This window comes from Psammomys obesus, unplaced genomic scaffold (assembly GCF_907164565.1).
Source record: "Psammomys obesus unplaced genomic scaffold, mPsaObe1.curated_primary_1811, whole genome shotgun sequence".
Lineage (NCBI taxonomy): Eukaryota > Metazoa > Chordata > Mammalia > Rodentia > Muridae > Psammomys > Psammomys obesus.
The window spans coordinates 12,434,552-12,454,514 of NW_026594428.1; the positions used below are offsets into that span (position 1 = coordinate 12,434,552).

Sequence of the window (19,963 nt, forward strand, 5' to 3'; positions counted from 1 at the left end):
GAAGGGACATCCAGGACATCATGATGGCAGAAGAATGAGGTCACATTACAGCTGCAGGCAGGAAACAGACAGACATGAATGCTGATGCCTAGCTCCCTTTCCCTTTACACAGTCTAGACCCTGAGCCTGAGGAGTGATGAGTGTTCCCCACCTTGGTTTGCCTGTAGGTTACATGTGGAACCCTTCTCACAGATGTCAGCCTCCTATGGGGCTCTGGATCCTGTAGAGTCAGTATTACCCACAAGTCTTGTGCATTGTTGACTTTGCCTATGCTGGGATGTAAAATCTGTCCCCACTGCCTGTTATACACTAGATAAAAGTTACTTAAATGATTTCTTTTTTCCAAGTTTATCAGACAGCCCCATGGCCAGATGCTGTTCTTTGCCAGTGCCAGCCCAACTCTGGATGGACAGTAATCCTCACCTTTTCTTCTCAGATGCATTCTGGACCAGTTCCCGCCTTTTCCCTGAAATGTTCATTGCCTTGAGCATCTGACACACTGGTCTTTGACAAATGTTTCCTTTATCCAGTCACAGCCCATCTTAATCCTTTGACAGTTACTGGCCTCTTGTGATTGATGCTGAGGTCATGAGGCAGAATAGTTCTAATCCTTTTGATTTTCACACTCCAGGAATGGGTATTTGCTAGAAACATGAAGTCAGTGGTAGGGACTCCGTGAATAATTTGAGGCCATCGGGTTTTAGATTTTTGTTTTGCTTTTTTTGTTTGTTTGTTTGTTTCCTGAGACTCTGTGCTTAGCTTTTAGAGACCATGTGCTCATGGGTCACCTTGCTTTTCCCAACGAAATTTTAAAAAAAAGCAAGGTTTACATCTGACATGAAGATGTAGGCATTAACTTGATTATATGTATGTGTGGCTATTAGAGAGTATATATTATGTTTGAAGGCCAAATCAATATAACACACAGAAAATTAATATTTAAATCATGTCTGTATTTAGGGTCTGGGATGCTCAGAGTATACAAAGCACCATGCGGTAGGAAAGCGGGGTCTGCTCTGGAAAACAGCTGATGCTGAGGCCCTGGGACATGGGACTGGTTGTGCTATCATGAGCTGCTTCTTTTCTGAAAGAGCTTTGGAGGTGACTTGTATTGAGCTCAGAAGAGCATTGTGGCCACAGAACTTTGAGCAGTTTCTCAGGGCTGCTTTTGACCAATGTCTATGCATCTTAAGGCACGGCCTCCTGAAAAACAACACAAGACCCTCGTATCTACTCCTCAGCTGAGCCGGGGTTGACCAGGCTAGGCAACTTCTGCCTTGCACCCTCATCGGTGTGCTCTGTGGAGTGCCCTGTCCACCTGAGGCGTTTCTGGAACACCCACCTGGATTACCTCCTGAGGGAAGCAGGCTAGAGAAGGGCAGAGGGCTTTTTAAGGTTGCCCCAAGGCTACATCCATTGCTGACCCATGTTTCTTTTCATCTTCCTTCTTGGTGCTTATGACTCAATATGAAAGGCCATGTGTTTCCTGTCTCTGGGATGTCCTTGTGCTATTTCTTTCATGGTTGTTTTTCTGGATATGGTACACCCCACCTACACTCCACCAGCAGCTCCAGGTCTCAGTCTAGCTCATGGTGCTCATGTGACAGGGTGGCCCCTCTGCCACCTGAGAAAGGGAAACTGGGCACTCTCCTCCAGTGACTGTCTGCCAGGCAGCATCTGGAGAAAGTGGTTCTTCCTTGGGAGGGAAGGGTGTGTCCTTGTACTGGCCTGGGGGAGTTTCGCAGGGCTGGTTTCGACAGACTTTTGTGGTACATCTGGCATGAGTACCACTATTAAAGTTTTATTTTTTTTCTCTAGAAAAATAAAACATGCCACTTGTACCAAAACCGTTGGATTGGTGTTTTTGCAGTTCTCGGTGTGTTATCCCCATCTGCAAGAATATGCCATTTGTTGCAATGTGGGTAGCAAGTTGATATTTGATGTTAAAATCCCAAATTAAAAAACTTCTTCAGACATGGCAGAAATGGTTTCGTGTACATGCTTATACACATTTGTATGTGTGAAGATTATAAGTTTTTTTGTGTTATTTATGTTCTTTTAAAAATGACCTTTTGGCAGTTTCATTTTATTTAAAGGAAGCCTGCATGGCTTAAAAACTATTATTTACACTGTTGCAGGGGTTGAGGCTGTCGTTGAATAGTAGAGCACTTGCCTAGACCTTGGGTTTGATTACCAATACTGTAAAAACAAACCCAAACTCTGACCACATAAGTGAAGATGGACCCCATAGTAAAATCACTTACATATGTGCATTTATACGTAAAGTCATTTGAATGTGGTCAACAAACACAGCATGACTTGCTTTGGTTAATTCTGTGGTCATTTATGGTAAAAGAATACCAAGTATCTTGAGAAACATGAACTAAACAATGAACCACACAGCATTAGCTTTGCTTCATGTACATGCTATGACATATATGTACCCATTGACACACTCCTGTTTGGAAGTATAAGGTAACCATCTGATAAACCCTGAACGCATGCAGGTATATGTCATGGTGGAGAGGGCATACTGGCAACATTTTCTAAATATCGATGTAATAATTTATGCCAGTGTTGTGGCAGATGGGCGGAATCTTTCAACTACTTGATTAATGCTTAATCACTATAGTTTAATAGAATACTTACTTTGCTCTGAAGTTTTGAAGCTACCATATGATCCAGAGTGAAACTGTAAAGAAACCAAGTTCCTGTTTAAGAAAGCCTAGCCAAATTCTTTTTTAAAACTTGTTTTTATATTTATATTTTTATTTTATGTGTGTATGTGTTTTGCCTGCCTGTATGAATGTGCGTGGTACCCTTGGAGCACAGGACAGGTATTGGATCACCCAGAACTAGAATTGTGAATGGTTGGAAGCTTCCATGTAGGTTCTGGGAACTGAACCCAGGTCCTTTTCAAGAAGTGCTCTTAAACATCTCTCCAGCCTGTGGTTACTTTCCCGATTTATGTAAAGAACTGTGAAGAGGAGGAGGGGTGAACTGTGAAATTAAAGTTTCTGTGAGTCCCAAAGGATGATTGCCACTCAACATAATATCTTCTAAAGTTTACTAGCAGCTGTCAAAATAATTTCTTCCTTTAGAAAATGTATAGATGGCATAAAGAAAATGGAAAAAAAAAATGATTTCTAGAATTCAGACTGCCTGTTCTGCGATTGCTTTAGCAGTCTAGGCAGTCTTTACTATGTCATGTACTGCAGACTAAACAGCTGAATTCATTTCTGCCCTCAGGTGTTCACCTACAAGCAGAGCACAATCACCAACCAAAAGGTGACGGCTATGCACCCCATGAATGAGGAGGGCGTGGATGACATGGCCTCCCTGACTGAACTCCACGGAGGCTCCATCATGTACAACCTGTTTCAGCGATACAAGAGGAATCAAATCTATGTAAGTTCCATTTGCTGTTCCTCAGACATAGAGACACTGCGTGGTGTGCTTGCCCACCCTTCCTGAGCCCTGGTTCTATCCCTAGCATTCCATCCCCCATAAGAAGAAGTCCCTCAAGTCTGAGTGTTTGTTTGCCCTTCTAGTGCCTCTCGCTGATTTTAGAAAAATCACATTTTCTAAAGTTTTGCCAAATTAAAAAGAAAAAAAAAAACAGGTTCTCTACAACTTCCTGTTGAGAAAGTTTGAACTGTCTCACCTTCTTGCTTCTTGTGAAGACACACACTGTTTTCTGCTAAGTATTCTTTCACACAAAGAGATCATATAGAGTCCTTGCCTTCCTCACCCAAGGACATGCCAGTGTCCCAATAAAGCTTCTTTCTCTTTCCTTTGACTTTTGATGTTTTTGTGAATTTTTTGTGGCCTTCTCTAACTCTAGAGATCCTCCTGGGGTAATATTTTCTTGATGGAAATCTATCATTCTGTAATGCAGGATTCCTACTTGATGTTTTGAATGGAAAAGTGCAAATATAAAGCCCTCATGTACATCTTTCTCAATGCTTTCACGAAATGGGATTAAATCTGCATTATGTGTAATATATAATATAAATGTGAAAAAATAATATTTACAATGCATTGTGAGGCTGCAGAAATGTTGTAGCAGTTAGACCTGCATGTTGGTCTTTCAGAGGACCCAACTTCAGTTCCTAGCACCCGCATGAGTCAGCTTACACGACCACCTATGACTCCGTATTAAGTTATGGGATCTGAGCCCTCTTCTGGACTGTAAAGGCACCTGCGCTCATATGTGCACATACTCAAATACAGACACATACACATAATTAAAAATAAAATAAATTCTAAGAAATTCATTTCTATAATAACTTTCTGAAATTGAAATATAGACATTATTCTACCTGTCAAGCTCAACTGCCCTGCATGTGTCATCCCCTTTTGTATCTGTCTGTTAGTGAGTTTTTAAAAAGTAAAACAACTACTTAAACATTTTTGTGTGTATATTAGTTTCTTTTGAAAACTAATTTAATAATACTGTTGGAATTGTTACATTTACAGTAATCTTTTGTGCCGTAGGAGTTTGCCAGTATCTTTGGAATTCTGATTAGTAATGGTTTTCAGCCTTGAATGTTGCTAACAGGCCTGTGTGTCCTTAGATCAAGGAAGGGTGAAATAGAGGAGAAACCAGACATTTGTGGGTTTAATGCCCAGTTTCCTTGGGGTGAAGAATAGTATGATGACTTACCTTCCTTTACATTGTGATAGTGTTGTTTTTGCCAGGTTGGCCGGCTGTTTGCCACCTGCTCTGAGACATTCCTGAACAGAGGAAGCTACCCATGACTCAGTCCCTGGACTACAGAGCTTGCTAACACTTAAGTCTTTAGGTTACAGTGTTTTCCACATGTCCCTTAGAAAAGGTAGCATTTAGACAAGTCTGTATAAGTGGCCACATCATTTATACTTTGCACATTCTGTGGGTATGCATTCATTGTTTTGTTCTGTCAGAATCTCTTTAAACATCGGCAGTGCATTGACAGGCATGTATGTTAACCACTGGCCTGTGTGTTTTCATGTTTAACACTCCCACCTGTCATGTAGCTGCTTGCTGGGTTTCCTAATGACTTAGGCTGTCTTTTTTGACCGAAGGATACTGTCAGGCACGTAGTAAAGATGCAATAAGCATTTAAAAGGTGAATACCATGCACATTACAATAGCCTGTTCTAGCCGATGATAGAACATAAAGCTTGAGTTTAAAAAAAAAAATAGATTGTGAAATGCCTCTTACAGGTATTTCAGAACTCATGCTCTCTGCCTTAAGAAAATACATGGGGGTCTGGGAAGGAGGAATACATGGAAGTTCTCATTACACATTTTTAGTAGACAAGGAGCCTGGGAGATAGCTCAGTCAGTACGTGCTACGTAAGCACAAGGACGAGAGTTTGAATATCCAGCATCCAAATAAAAGCTGACATGCAACCATAATAGCAGTGCTGGAGACAGGTGGGTCCCGAGGCGTTGTCAGCAGCCAGCCTACCTAAATCAATGAGCTCTGGGTTCAAAGACAGATTGTCTCTCAAAGAAAAAGTGAAAAGTGATTGAGGAAGTAAGCTGACATCAGCCTCTGGCCTCTTCATGTACACACACACAGTAGAACATGCCCCTGCCTGTGTGCGTGTCAATACGTGAACACACACATACATATACACCACAAATTTTTTTATTTTAATTTTTATAAAAGTAAAACAAATAAATCAATAGGGCCACCACCTGGTAAGCTCCGTAGCTGCATTCACTGTCGTTCTATGGAGTCCCGATGCTATGGCCATTTTTAACTATGGTCTTTAGGGATGAGTGTGGGTCCGAGTCTTTGGGGAGGAAATGGTACCCTGCCTTCCATTGATGAAAAGGGACTCCAGGAACTATCCTGCACTCATGTGGATGTCCTGCCATGGCTTTCTGCTCTGAGTTGACAGGCTAACGGTAGGAAAGACCACCATCAGCAAAGAAGCCTGCTCCCCTCTGTTCAGAAGGACTTTACGCAGATAGAACACTTGCTTTTTCTCCCATTTTCCATTCTCTAGAAAACGAAAAAAGAGCCAGGCAGTAGTGTACACACCTTTAATGCCAGCACTTTTGAGGCAGAAGCAGGCAGATCTCTGAGTTCCAGAATAGCCAGAGCTGCACAGGGAAGCCCTGGTTTGAGACTAGGCAAACAAGAACCAAGCCCCACTTTTCCTCACAAGCCACTTCAGCTCCACATGGCTAATTCAATCTTTAAGAATTTCCTTTTCTCATGATTAGTTTTTGTACTGGCCAGAGATCATATCCCTGTTTTTGTCAGAGCTGCTTTGAAATAAAATAAGCAAACACTTCAGAAACTTTAACTGTTGTACTTTCTTATCCAACTTATTCATCTCATACCAACAAGTTTTTATTTAGAAAACGCCAGCCTGAAACTTGGTGCTGAATTGAGGGGGATTTGGAAGGGTTAGAGCATATGGCTGGCCTCAGTCTGCAGTTTGGCAGGAAGGAAACCCAGGCTAGTGAGCAGCGTGCAGACTGAGCTGATGACCCACTCTTACTGAGGGGCAGGAGATGTGAGAGTGACACAGGCTTGTTTGTCTCTGGAGCCCCTAATCATGACGTGGATCCCTTAACTCTTCCTGTGGGTGGGCATATCCCTACCCAGGGCTTGCCCTGAGAAAAGAGAAGCTAAGCGCTCTTTTCTAGTAGCCTCTGTGGGCCCACAGGACTGTGTTCTGCCACTAGTATGTCTGGATCCTCCATCCTTCCTGACATTGCCTGTGAAAACCCTACTTTTGACCCTAATACTGGATTCCCTTCCTGGAATGCCATACTCTTTTACATTGGGAACTCCAACTCATCTGCTTTCCCATTCTCCCCTCTCCTGCACCATAGCTACTCACTGTGGCCCTGGCTTCTACTCTGGGCCACCTTGACATATGCTGACTCGTCTTCACTGATGCTTCTTTAGTGGAGGAGGGCTTCCCCTTCTTGCTTTCATCCTTCCCTACCTCCTGATGAAACCTGATAACCATATCACACAAAGATGAAAGCTTGGCGATATGTGAGGGCCTCACAATCGAAAGTTGGTTATAGAACCAGGTGTTTGGGAAACATGGAAATTACTTAGGTTAAGTATCCGAGGTAAGAAAACCCGAAAGCATTTGTTTTCAGTTGAATGACTGTCTCTCTGTGATACTCCATGGTACCTGAAGGCATTTTTAATTACTATAGCTAAGTTGAGAAATTAAAATGATATCTAGCCAGTGGCCCCTGAGTGCTTCCCACGACCTATAGGACAGCCTCTACCACAAGGTATTATTTCGTTCATTCGGTCACAAGTGTCAAGATTGGGAACCCTTGCCTGTACAGTTGATGGTATAGAGTGCACATTACCTCTGTTAAAGTTTTCTGAAAAGATCTGCTAGCCAAGAGTGTTGGAGTAATGCAGCTTTGAAGATGTGAGGATTTTAGAGCAGCACGGAGATGGAAATAAGTCTTAAGGTGAGAAGCAGGAAAGGTAGGCAAGTGAAGGATTCCCAGCTTGTCAGGCACCATGGCAGGCAGGACTGCACGATACCCACAGTCTTGGCAGCTCCTCAGGGAGAATAGAAAGGATTTGTGGAGTTTGTTGGCCTGTCCTAGTCATCCATGGATCATCTCAGACTGTCTAGCATCTGAACGGTGCCGACTGGAGCGGATGAGGCTCCCATTATTCTGCCAGTAAGCTCTGTGTCCAAGCGCGGGGACTGCCAGGCTTGGTGGTGTGGCAGCTTTGCTTTCTGCCAGAAGGAGAAGACGTGCCTTCTCTTCATTACAGGGTCTGGGTTCTGAGTCAGTTTGGTGGAGGAGACTCCTCTCCCAGCTAAGGAATGGCTCCAGACCACACTGCTGGAGGCGCAGGGAGCCTGCAATTATGGTGTTGAGGAGGGCCCCAGAGGAAACGGGTTTGTGTTCCACCCAGCTCTTCAGTTAGTTGTTGGTTGTACAGAACAAAGAGCAGCAGAGATCAGAATCAGGGGAGCTGGAATGAAGAGTGAGGCTGTGCCTAACAGTGCATCCCTGCAAGCAGGAAAGGTGGTCCACAATCTATTTTTAGCTCTTTCAAAATAGCCCTTCCTGGCTAGGTAGCATTTCAGCCCCAGTATGTAAAGGTATGTACTATTGTTCCTCAGTTACCTTGCTTCTGGGGGGGGGGGGGGGGAATGCTCTACCAGAGAAGACCCAGTTGGTTAGTGACCTGTTGATTTCAACAGACATGAGTGGAGTTCTGGAAAAAAAACGTGGGCAGTGTGAGGCTAGGCATGTCCTGTTATGGAGATTTCTGTTTGGGACACACCATCATCATCAGAATTTGTATTTCATTTCCACGAGCTGAGTCTTCCCAAAGTAGACCTCTTAGTATGCTTCTGTCTATTGTCAAAAACACTTAAAAACAAACAAACAAACAAAACAAAAAACCTTCTACTTGTCACAGATTTCAAGATTGCCTAGAGCTTGGGTGCTGAGCCCAGATGTGGCGTGTGGCACACAGCAGAACAGCTGAGTGTGGTGTGGTTTGTGAGGAGGCTCTTGTGCTCTTGACTTTTTTTTTTCAATCCTTACTTGAAGTCAAGACATGTTGTCAAGATATAATTGTAACCATCTGGCTGGTTCTGTGTATTCTTAAAATTTCCCAGACTGTGCCCTCGAGTCGCCACAATCCACATCAGCACACGACGGCAACAACTAGGACCTGTGTTTTTGTGGCGTTCCATGCACATCCTGTCTGTCCTTTGGTTCAGATTCCTTTCAACAGGGAGAGAGCCTGAGACATAAATTTGCTCTCAGGAATGAGGATGCTGAAAACTCTAAATCCAGTTGCTGAGCTTTAGCTGTTGTGGTACTGGCATCAATTTTAAGAGACTCGAATGTTTAACATTTAACATTCTTTTGTTTAAAAGCGTTTTCATTTTGTGTAAAGAGACCATGGCAAATGGTTTTCTTATGCAGAAGGTAGTGACTAAGCAAAGAGCATCTTTGGACAGAGTAAAAGCGTGGGTATGTTGAGGGAGTTATTCGCAGTGTATGTCTCCGGTTTTAGCTTCACCTGAATATCAGTCTCTGTGCTAGGCTCCAGGGTTGCAGAATTCCTCTTGTGTTGGTTTGAATGAAAATGACCCCCATAGGCCCATAGGGAGTGGCACTATTAGGAGGTGTGGCCTTGATGGGGGAATTGAGGTCACTTAGGGGTGGGAATTGAGGTCTCAGAAGCTCAAGCCAGGCCTAGTGGCTCTGAGTCTCACAGTAGCTGTTTGTTGAAAGACGGCATAAGTGGAAGCCACTTAATTGATTGGTGAGGACAGATATTAGTAAACCATTGACTACAAGTCAGGGTGACAGTGAGTCACCCTGCTGAAAACACTGAGTCCAGTAGCTGAGCATCAGGGTGAGGAGGCAGCAGAGAGCAATCCTCAGTCAAATGCATATGGAGCATTTGTGGGGACATTTGGCTAAGGAGGAAAGTGGCTTTCATAGCAGCAGATGAGTATATGCAAAGAGTAAAATGACTTGATGCATGTCTTAGGGTTTCTATTGCTGTGAAGAGACACCATGACCACAGAAGCTCTTTTTTTTTTTTTTTTTTTTAATATTTTTAGATTCTTTATTAATTACACTTTATTTACTCTGTATCCCTCCCGTGGTTCCCTCCCCCCTCCCAATCCCTCCCTTCCTCCACCCTTTGCATGCATGCCCCTCCCCAAGTCCACTGATAGGGGAGGTCTTCTTTTCCTTCCTTCTGATCCTAGTCAATTAGGTCTCATCAGGAGTGCCACAGCAGCTCTTATAAAGGACAACATTTAACTGTGGTTGGCTTACAGTTCAGAGGTTTAGTGTAAAGTTGTCATGGTAGGAAACATGGTGGTACACAGGCACGCATGGTGCTGGAGAAGGAACTGAAAGCTCCACATCTGCATCTGCAGGCAGCAGGAAGAGACTCAGAGCCACTAGGCCTGACTTGAGCTTCTGAGACCTCAAAGCCTACCCCCAAGTGACACACTTCCTCCATCAAGGCCATACCTCCTAATAGTGCCACTCCCAAAACCCTATGGGGGCCATTCTCTTTCAAACCACCACAATATATTTATCCAATGCTGGGCATTAAGACACTGGAACAAAGGCTGAACACATTGCTGATTACTGAGGTGGCCAAGAGCAAGTGTGCAGGTTAATGAGCTTCATTCACCTCATAAAAAATCATGGCCGAAAATACACATGAGTTTTTGGAAAATGTAGTGTGGCAACCACACTACATTGGCTAAAGGCAGGACAGGCATCAGGTCTAGGAGGGGAGTTGGCCAATAAACGTACTAGAAAATTATGACATTTTCCATGGCTAGTCATGGAGAGCCAGAGAGATGTATGCCATCATGCCATAGTGCACATGTGGAGAGCACAGACCGCTTGTGGGAGCTGGGTCTGTGTTTTCATTATGGTCCTGAGAGTTGAACACTGGACATTAGACTTGATAGCAAGTGCCTTTTTTTCCTGAGCCATCTTGTTGGCCCTAAAAGTCTGAATTTCTACAAGATCACTGGACCGCCATTTGGATAGGCCTAGTGCCATTTGTCAAGGTGTGGTTCTGTGGGAGGAAATGGGTCTCAGTAGAGGTTAGGCTCATCCATCATGCATTTGAGTCATCTGTGGGCATACAAGAGAAGAGGTGTGGACTCCATTGAGTATATGGATCGCAAGCTGGAGTTTGCATGAGGTAAAGTTATAGAAAGTAAACTGTTGCCATATTGAACTGGAATGACTGCAAGAGGAGAGGGAGAAATGGTGGGTGGGAAAGAAATCTGCTACTTCTTAACATTTTCCCTTCAGGGAAATACTTCCTAGCACTAGCAGGAGTTCACTAGTTTCCCTGGTGCATTTCAGCCTAGTAGATCTCTCTCCAGCTTTGCAGGACCATAGGATGAAAAGGGCTGTTAGCCATGACAATAATAAATGCCTCTGACTTTTGGAGCATCTTCACGATAGTAGCAGACAGGACTATGCTGTAGCTGATCAGATTCATGGTGTGGAGGGGTTACACCTTGTATCAGGGATTGCAACCTCAGGGCTGAGGAACAGGTGTTTGGACTTCTCCAGACCATGTTCTCTAGATTAGCTGTTCCACTGAGGGGATTTTAACAGCCCACCAATAATGTGACTGCCTCTATATCTACAACTTGGTGCCAAAGCCTGTGGATCATAAAAGGTTTTTACACTATACTTTATTTTACTGGTGTACACAGCTCCTGGAGGTACTGCAATACCAAGCCAATGTGTGGAGTGGACATAGCTAGCAGGCTACTCTATTTCCCTCCTCTAAAATACACTTAATAGATCAGTCTTAGGTAGAGGGTGCATCAGATAGTAAACTGACAAGAACAGTGACTACTCTTGATCTTAGTTAAAAGACCAAGAAGTTATAGACATGACTAAAAAAATAAAAACAAAGTACTGATTATTAAGGTATATAACATGATGTTTTGATATATCCATATACTGTGAAATCAAATTGTTGTTATTAAAAAAAAAGGAGTGTTGGGCTATATATTGTTTATTATTTGCCCTATGATTATCACAATGATATTATCTAACCTACTATCATTCAAATAAAACACAGACACCTATTAGATTTTTATATAGCCTATTTATCTTGGGCTGAGCAGATACTTCTATCTATGCTATCTCAATAACCTCACCATGCACCACCCAGCCCCCATCCAATACCGTCCTTCTTAACCATCCTCATCTGGTCTACCTTCCATCTATAATCTTATAAATATTTGCTTGCATTCTTTATCTGGGCCTTTCCACACCATCCTCAGAGTCCTTCTCCTGGCCCGCATGGTTTCTTCTCCATGCTAACCTGTCTTGGCATCCTCTTTCTTCCTCTCTTCCTGTCTGTCTTTCCTGTGATTCTCTTGAACCCAAAGCCTGGGAACTTTAGCCAACCCCAATCTTCCCTGCCCAGGTATAGACCATTTAATCAACCAATCCTGTATAATGTCTTAGGCAAGTTTATACAAGAAGATCTTGAAGGCCAATAACTGGCATCGATATGCAAGTATCAGACCAACCCCCAACATCAAGTTATGTTTTTGATGGCCTAGCTATAGGTGCATTCTACTTTTGCAGGCCCTGAATTGGTAGATTTGGTGGCGAAGGATCACAGTTAGGCAACGCGTGCAGTGGCTGTTCAAAGTTATTAATGTGGGTAAGGAAGTATGTTTTTCTGGGGGTGAGTCATGTGGAACTTCTCAGGCAAGAAAGTTTACATGCTTCAAAATAGGATGTGTTTTCTATTTCTGAACAACCATAAAAATGACTTGAGTTATTTAGTGTTGTGGAATTTGGACTCTAACATACAGAAGCTGGTACCTGCATGTGTCCCCAGCCTTAAGCTGCAGAGTCATCATGGCCATTTTTGGAGCAGTAATCATACCCCTTTTTTAGAGTGCAGAATGATCAAAGCTTGCAACCAATGCTGCTTCACAGCTGTCAGGGTCTCACAGTGCTGTGCCTTCCGCCCCACTTGATGTCATATGCCAGGCTGTGCTCCTTCCATCTGCCATTTACTTAGCTGCTAGTTGGACTTCTCTTATTATTTACTGACCCTAAACACACAGCATGCATTTTAGAGACAAAATCATTTTTGCAAAGGGTGGTATCCTTAATTGGGAGGGAGGAGTGCCCTTGACCATGTTTACTAGGTTAGGTTTCAAACACTGTAACTTGTTATTATTTCAGTAGAGTATTATGAACTATTACTGTGATGGTTATTTCAAAATATATCTCTGTTGTGAGGTTAAGAAGTGTGCATTGGCTCCTACTTTGCCATAGAAGGCTAATGTTCACTAGTAAGGACCCTTCTGTGGGCTGAAGCCACTGTTCTGAGAATGCACTCACATATCACAGAACGGTGATGATGATGTCCAAGAAATAATTCAGGCAAATTGCTCATTAGATGGACATTAGAGAGTGTAATAGCAGAGTGAGACAGCTGAGAAACCCTCTTGTATATACTTCCCATTCCTTGACCTGTGTTGTGTAGTGCATAATTAGTTGGGTGAGACTTGGACTGTTCTATCAGCTTTTCAGAGGTGGGATGGAGAGAGAGAGTGGGAATCATGGAGAAAGGGCTTCTGGGAATTGACATAAGTAAAATCAGAGTGTATAGGACAGAAACTTGGGCTGAGCTGAGTTCTGTAGGTTTCTGGATGGTAGAGACCATTGCTGTGAGTCCACAGTGGCATCTGTCAGAACCTGATCCCCATGCTTACCCTCAATCACCCACCAAGGAATTGTAGAGGCATTGTCTTCCTCTCTGCTCTGTTCAGTGTCTGCCAAAAGAGGTCAAAGTAGTGGCCTTTGCCAGCCCACACGGAAGGGTCTTGTTTGGCAACTAAGAGCTGTCGGTGTACATATAGCTATCTTTGCCTGGTGTCTTAGTTACTGTTCTGGTGCTAGGAAGAGACACTATGACCAAGGCAACTCACAGAAAGCATTTAATTGGGGGTGCTCACCACTTCAGAGGGTCAGTCTATTATCATCATGTGTGGTGTGGTAGAGTGTGGGGAGTGTAGTGGAAGGCAGGCAGTCAGTTGTGCTGCTGGAGAAGTACCAGAGAGCTTTTCACCCTGATCTGCAGTTGGGAAGAGGGGTAGAGGGAGGGAAGGAGGGAGGGAGGGAGGAGAGATAAGAGACAGAGAGAGACAGCCTGAGACTGACACTGGTCTGGGCTTTTGAAACCTCAAAGCCCACCCCCAGGAACACACTTCCTCCAGCAAGGCCACACCTCCTAACCCTTCCAGATAGTTCAACTAGGGACTAAACATACAAATACATGGGCCTGGGGTGGGGTAAGGGTGTGTGCTCTTTCAAACCACCACACCTAGGATCAGAATTAAAAAGGACATTGACAGGGCGTAGAGAGACCTAAGTGACAAAATGGAGGTAAGAACCCAGCACTCACAACCTTAAGCATCTCCCTGATAGAGAGCTAACAAAAAGAAAGGGACCAGAATGCCTGTGGCCTGAGTGTTGCCCTGTCCTTCCCCAAGGGGCAGAGTGGCTTCTGTGTTTTCCTTTTTGGCCAGATTCTCCCTATACAGATGTGACAAAGAGAAATAGACTTTCTACGGTGTTTACATTTCCAAAGACTTGCACATTTATTTAGAAAACAGCAATTTGTCTAATTGAGGTGAACTTTACTTTACGTAGGTTTGTCACATTAAATGTACAGAGAACTGAGATTTAGTGAATTCCTAATGTTGAACAGCCCACACGTGAGTCTAGTCCCTGAACCTCTATACCAGCCCAGGCGGAAACCTGGTACTGGTTACCTGTTGCTTCCCACGGGGAGTTCTGCCCCCTCACTGCTTTTCAACCTGCATCTTCCTGCTTCTATAGATTTGCCTGTTCTGGAAGTAGATGGTATCTCTCACTTGGTATGCTTTCAAACCCTGACAATTACAGGATATATGTATATATAATTACTGTGTTTCTTTTTTGTGGCTGAAGATTATGCTGTTGTATGGATGTACCACAGCTCTCTCACTTGTGGTCTGGTGATAGGCATTTGGGTTTCACACCCTTTGGCTGTATAAATAATGCTGCTGTCAATCTGGGTATGCAAGTATTTGAGTATCTGCATTCCGTTCTTTTTGGTTATAAAACCTAAGAGTGCAATTACCATGGTAATGCCATTTATCTTTTAAATCTCATTTGGGTTTACATTATTTTCTCAATCTAGACTTTCTTACACTTGAAAAGTTGCACTGAACATGCAAGGCTTTGCCTAGTGTTCCTGGCAGGTACCATGAATACAAATCACTACAAACTGTAGTAATGAGGTACAGGTGTTCTCAGAATGTTTGGACTTTCTGCCTACCTTTGCTGTCCCAACCCTGAAGGATTGCAGTACTTGAATGAATGTGCTAACAGAAGGTTCTAGAATTAGGTTGCCTGGACTCAGATCTTATCTCTATCATGTACTGACTCTGTAGCTGTAATCAAAATTGTCTCCTCATGCCTCAGTTTCCCCACCTGAAAAAAAAAAATAGGTGAAGTAGAACTGCATATTTCCTAGGGTCATTGTGAATACTGAGGAGGTTAGGCCCATGTATGGCCTGACTGGGCTGTCCGGACAAAACCCTACAACCCATGCTTCATGGTTCCTGAGGCCAGGAGTCCAAGAGCAAAGTTCTCAGCAGGTTTCTTGCTGTATTCTTGTATTGGGTTGCTTCCGAGTGCGCATCCCTGGGGTTGTGTGTGCCCAGCTGGCTTGTCTTATAAAGACACTGGGCAGAACTGGATTCATATACCCCTTAAGAGCCCGAGTTTAAATTAATCACTCTTTAAAGGCCCTGTCTTCAAGAGCAGTGCTATTTTTAGGCATTGTGGGCCAGGGCTTCAACACATGGGAACCGGAGAAGCGCACTGGCTTGTAAAGCCACAGCAGGTGTGCTCCCTAGGAGGCAGGAGGTGTCTTCCATGCTGATTCCCTCCGATGACTTACTGCCTTGGCGGTGTGTGTGACCCTGGAAAACTGGGGAACCTAGATGAGGTGCCAGTGAGAGGAAATCTCTGTGGAGGGAACCCGTGGCTCCAAGCTGTGGTAAATAGCTTGTGTTATAGGGCTCTGGAAGGTCTGAGTAATTTCTGCCCGGATATTGGCTCAGAAAGATGGTGCTTCCGGGCACCGATGTTCCTGACAGATTATATGACACTTCATGAGGTATTGTAGCATTTGCCAAATAGCCTTGTGATCTTTAAAAACGCGTGGCTGCATAACGGGGTGTTGTGGCTCTGGCCCCTAGAGACCAGTGGATCTCTGAGTTCGAGGACAGCCTGGTTTACAGAGCGAATTTCAGGATAGCCGGAACTGCATAGAGAGACCCTGTCTCTAAAAACAACAAAATAAAAAACAAAACAAAACAAAACAAAAACTGTGGCTGGTAGAGCCTGGCATGGGATTTGCCTTTGGGACAATTTTTAACTCTTTCAGAGACAACCCCAGTGCTGAGCGCCGCCTTGCAGCCCTAACCGATGAACTCCACGAGTTTCCCCACCCCAACTGCTCATTCGGTAGTTCCGGTACCCTCTCCCCACCCCACCCCCTGCCCTTTTTTCTAATTTCTGCTTTTGTCACCTGCTCTTTCATAACAGCCAAGGGGTGGAGGAAGGGAACCGGAACTGGCTGGGCTTTGTGCCAGGAAAGGATTGGGATTAGGGAGGTCACCTGGGAACAGGGATTGGTTTGGGCTCGATGCCATCCCCCATTCTCATTCGCTGTTAACCTTTGCCTGAAAGCCCACTCCGACCCGGCTCCGTGCTTCTGCGCAGTGACATGGTCGTGTACCTTAGCGTGTAAGGACGGTGTGGACAGTGGGCACTGAGGCCGTGAGACATGATCGTTTCCCTGGGTCTGTTTAGGTCCCTGTGCAAATTGCGGAGCAGGGGAGGTGCGAATCCAAGCGTGGTCTCACCGCCCCGGTAACACTGCCTGGCCCTTTCCCTCTCTTTACAGACCTACATCGGCTCCATCATCGCCTCGGTAAACCCCTACCAGCCCATCGCCGGCCTGTACGAGCGCGCCACCATGGAGCAATACAGCAGGTGCCACCTGGGCGAGCTTCCACCGCACATCTTCGCCATTGCCAACGAGTGCTATCGCTGCCTGTGGAAGCGCCATGACAACCAGTGCGTCCTCATCAGGTGAGCCAGAGCAGCGAAGCGCAAGGGGTGGGCCGATTGTCCCCAGCCCAGCACCAACCACTGATGGGAGAGGAGCCCTCCCAGCCAACCCGGTTCCTACTGAGGGTGCTCACAGATGGACTCTGTGGGTTGGCGTTTTGCCCTACATAGGCCCTCCATTCATTCATTTGTTTGATCATTTATTCATTCCTATCTTATTTTCTTTCTTCCCAGTTTTCTTGAATTATCCTTTGGGCTATTTCATGGATAAAGCATGGTTGGTCCGTCTCTTTATTTAAACATAGATGGCTTTTTCATATTTGAAATGTTTTAATATTCCAGAATGCTAGTCATGATACCTGAATGTTTGAGCAAGACTTTTTTCTCTACTATAGAGAAAATATACTATATAGAAATTACCCTGGATAACAATGCCCTGATTTTTAAGAAAAATGTTTAAATAATTGGATGCCCCTAAACCGGTGATTCTCAACTCATGGGTCGTGATGCCTTTCAACAGAGGTTGTCTGAGAGCATCAGGAAACGAGGGTATTTATGTTATGATTGTAACAGTAGCAAAATTACGGTTATGCAGTAGCAATGAAAGTAATTTTATGGTTGGGGTCACCACAACATGAGGAACTGTATTAGAGGTCTGCAGCATCAGGAGGGTTGAGAACCTCTGCTCTAAAGTTCACCTGTGAATTAATGGAGGAAGAAAGCTTGCTGCTATGCATGTGTTAAGAGGATGGTACAGGGCGTGTTTATTTAAATGAATTTTATGTTAGATACGTCACGCCTGTTTGAGCCAAGTCTGACTTGTTGCTATAATTTTATGTCTTTGGTTACCCTTGAGACAGGATTTTACTGTGTAGCCCACACTGCTCTCAAACTCACGGCCTTCCATCTGCCTCAGCCTCCGAAATGCTGGGACTACATGTGTGTCAACACACTTAGCTCTTACTTATTTGGGAAATAAAGCGCTAAAATTCCTCCACCATAAAAACTTTTCCCGCTAAGAACAGTATCGTAAAAAAGAAACTGGGAACATTTTTGTTTCTTAAATTTTATTATTAATGAATGCAAATTGGCCCATATATCCCAGTGGCATCCTATTGGAACACACTGTCTGTACTGGGAGCCTCTTCCAGGGTGATAAGCATGATCTGGATGATGTCCAACACAGATGTGGTGACTGTGCTGAGATTTCCATGGAGTATCAAAGCATCATTCATTCATTCCCTCCAGGCATCCATTCATAGGCTATGACAGTTACTGAGGAGTGACGGGACTGCTTTGTGAATGATTTTGACAGCTGTTTTGTATGGCATTCTAGCCCCAACTTGTGACAAAATAATTATATTATTTCAAAAGGGAAGGAAGTAGAAAGGACAGTTTGGTTTCCGTACCGGGAGGGCGGAGTGGTTAGTACATAGACACCCCTGGGATTTCCAGTTCTGTGAAAGTAAGGCACAGGGGACAGATGGAGAGCCGTATGTCATTTTTGAACCTCAAACCAGTCAAGCTTGCCAAGGCTGTAGCTGCCCCATGTTACACAGACAGACCACCTGGTCATAGACACAGCCAGGTAATGGGCAGACTTCATCTCATGGGAGACCAGTTCCCAGATGGTGAAGATTGGATCAGAGATGCTATGGATCAGAGATGCTGATCGGAGCACGCTTGAGCCCCTCTCCTCTCCCCAGATTGGAGAAACTGTCCCTGTGGGGGAGAGGTACCAGTGGAGACCCTCCCACTGAGCTGAGGCAAGGGAATGGAGAATGTATGTGCTGAAGATAGTGGAGATGTGTTCATACATGTTTTACCGGATTGTGCTGTGCTGTTCACTGTGCCAGGCAAGAAGGCATGAACCCTTTTACAGCTTATGATGTGAGCGTTCTATAATGACTGCTGCAGGTGCCACACAGTTTTTGTACTGCAGGATCTACCCACTGTACGTGTTGAAAGTTTCCCTGCTTCTTGAACAAATGGAAGTTGCATATACATGAATGACTGGGGTAATTTCCCCTCCCCCAAAGCATGTGGGGAGATGGACTCTGTTCTCTTCATACGGTAGCACTGTGATTTGTAAGGCTGTAGGAGTAACGTGGAGAGAACTGTCCGTGTGTTCAGGAATGCAAACAGGGACCATGCTGATTCAAAGATAATCGAGTGAAGCTACACTTTGTGCAGAAATAGCGTTAATGAATGGCACGCCTAATAAAATAACCACCTGTGACTCAACTGCCACCTAAGACAGTTGGCTTGTTTTGCTTTTTTAAGTCAGGGTCTGTGCATGCAACTCAGGCTGGCCTTGAACTCTTGATGCACATATCTCAGTCTACTGAAGGCTGGGATTAGAAATGTGCTACCACCAGCTGAGCAGTGATGGTACACCTCTTTAATCTCAGCAGTTGGGAGGCAGAGGAAGATGAATCTCAGAGTTCAAGGCTAGCCTGGTCTACAGATAGAGTTATAGAAGAGCCAGGGCTACACAGAGAAACTGTGTGTCGAAAAACCAAAAAGAAAAAAAAAGAGTAACTGTACTTAGCTAAGTGAATCCACAAGAGTCTTTAAGAAGTGATTTGTGGCCATGCATGGTTGCTTTAAATCCTAGTATATTTAGAATCAGGGTTAAGTATCTCAGAGTTTACATAGTGAATTCTAGGGCTATCCAGTACTGTGTAGTAAGACCCTGTTTAAAAGCAAAAGGAATTTATTTGGGGGGAGAGAGAAAGAGAGAGAGAGTTTTGGAGGGAGCTTTTTTTTTTGAAACAGGGTCTCACTATGTAGCCTTGGCTGGCTCTGCATCTCCAATGCTGGGCTTAAAGGTCAATGCTACCATGTCAGGCTGTTTGGTTTTAAAAAGAGCTTGACAGAAGATGTGATTGTTGTTTTTTGTTGTTGTTGTTTATTTTGGTTTTGAGACAGGGTTTCTCTGTGTAGCCGTGGTTGTCCTGGTCTCCCTTTGTAGACCAGGGCCCTCCTCCTGCCTCTTCCTGCCAGAATGCTGGAATTAAAAGCCTATGCCACCACACCTGGCTTGTCAGCAGATTTCCTTTCCTCTTTTTTCTTTTTCTTTTTCTTTTCCTTTCCTTTCCTTTCCTTTCCTTTCCTTTCCTTTCCTTTCCTTTCCTTTCCTTTCCTTTCCTTTCCTTTCCTTTCCTTTCCTTTCCTTTCCTTTCCTTTCCTTTCCTTTCCTTTCCTTTCCTTTCCTTTCCTTTCCTTTCCTTTCCTTTCCTTTCCTTTCCTTTCCTTTCCTTTCCTTTCCTTTCCTTTCCTTTCCTTTCC

General features: G+C 44.2%; 1 protein-coding gene and 1 non-coding gene across 2 annotated transcripts in view; one reads left to right on the forward strand and one right to left on the reverse strand.

Moving 5' to 3' along the window:
• Myo10 (myosin X) overlaps positions 1-19,963 on the forward strand; it is a 173,423-nt gene that overhangs the window by 83,386 nt on the left and 70,074 nt on the right. The window contains exons 3-4 of the mRNA XM_055619008.1: positions 3,250-3,408; positions 16,506-16,693. Coding sequence (XP_055474983.1) covers positions 3,250-3,408; positions 16,506-16,693 — 347 coding nt within the window. The remainder of the gene's footprint in view (positions 1-3,249; positions 3,409-16,505; positions 16,694-19,963) is intronic.
• Positions 11,211-11,401, reverse strand: LOC129685513 (U2 spliceosomal RNA). The gene has a single exon (XR_008721503.1). It is a non-coding gene; the product is annotated as a U2 spliceosomal RNA (small nuclear RNA).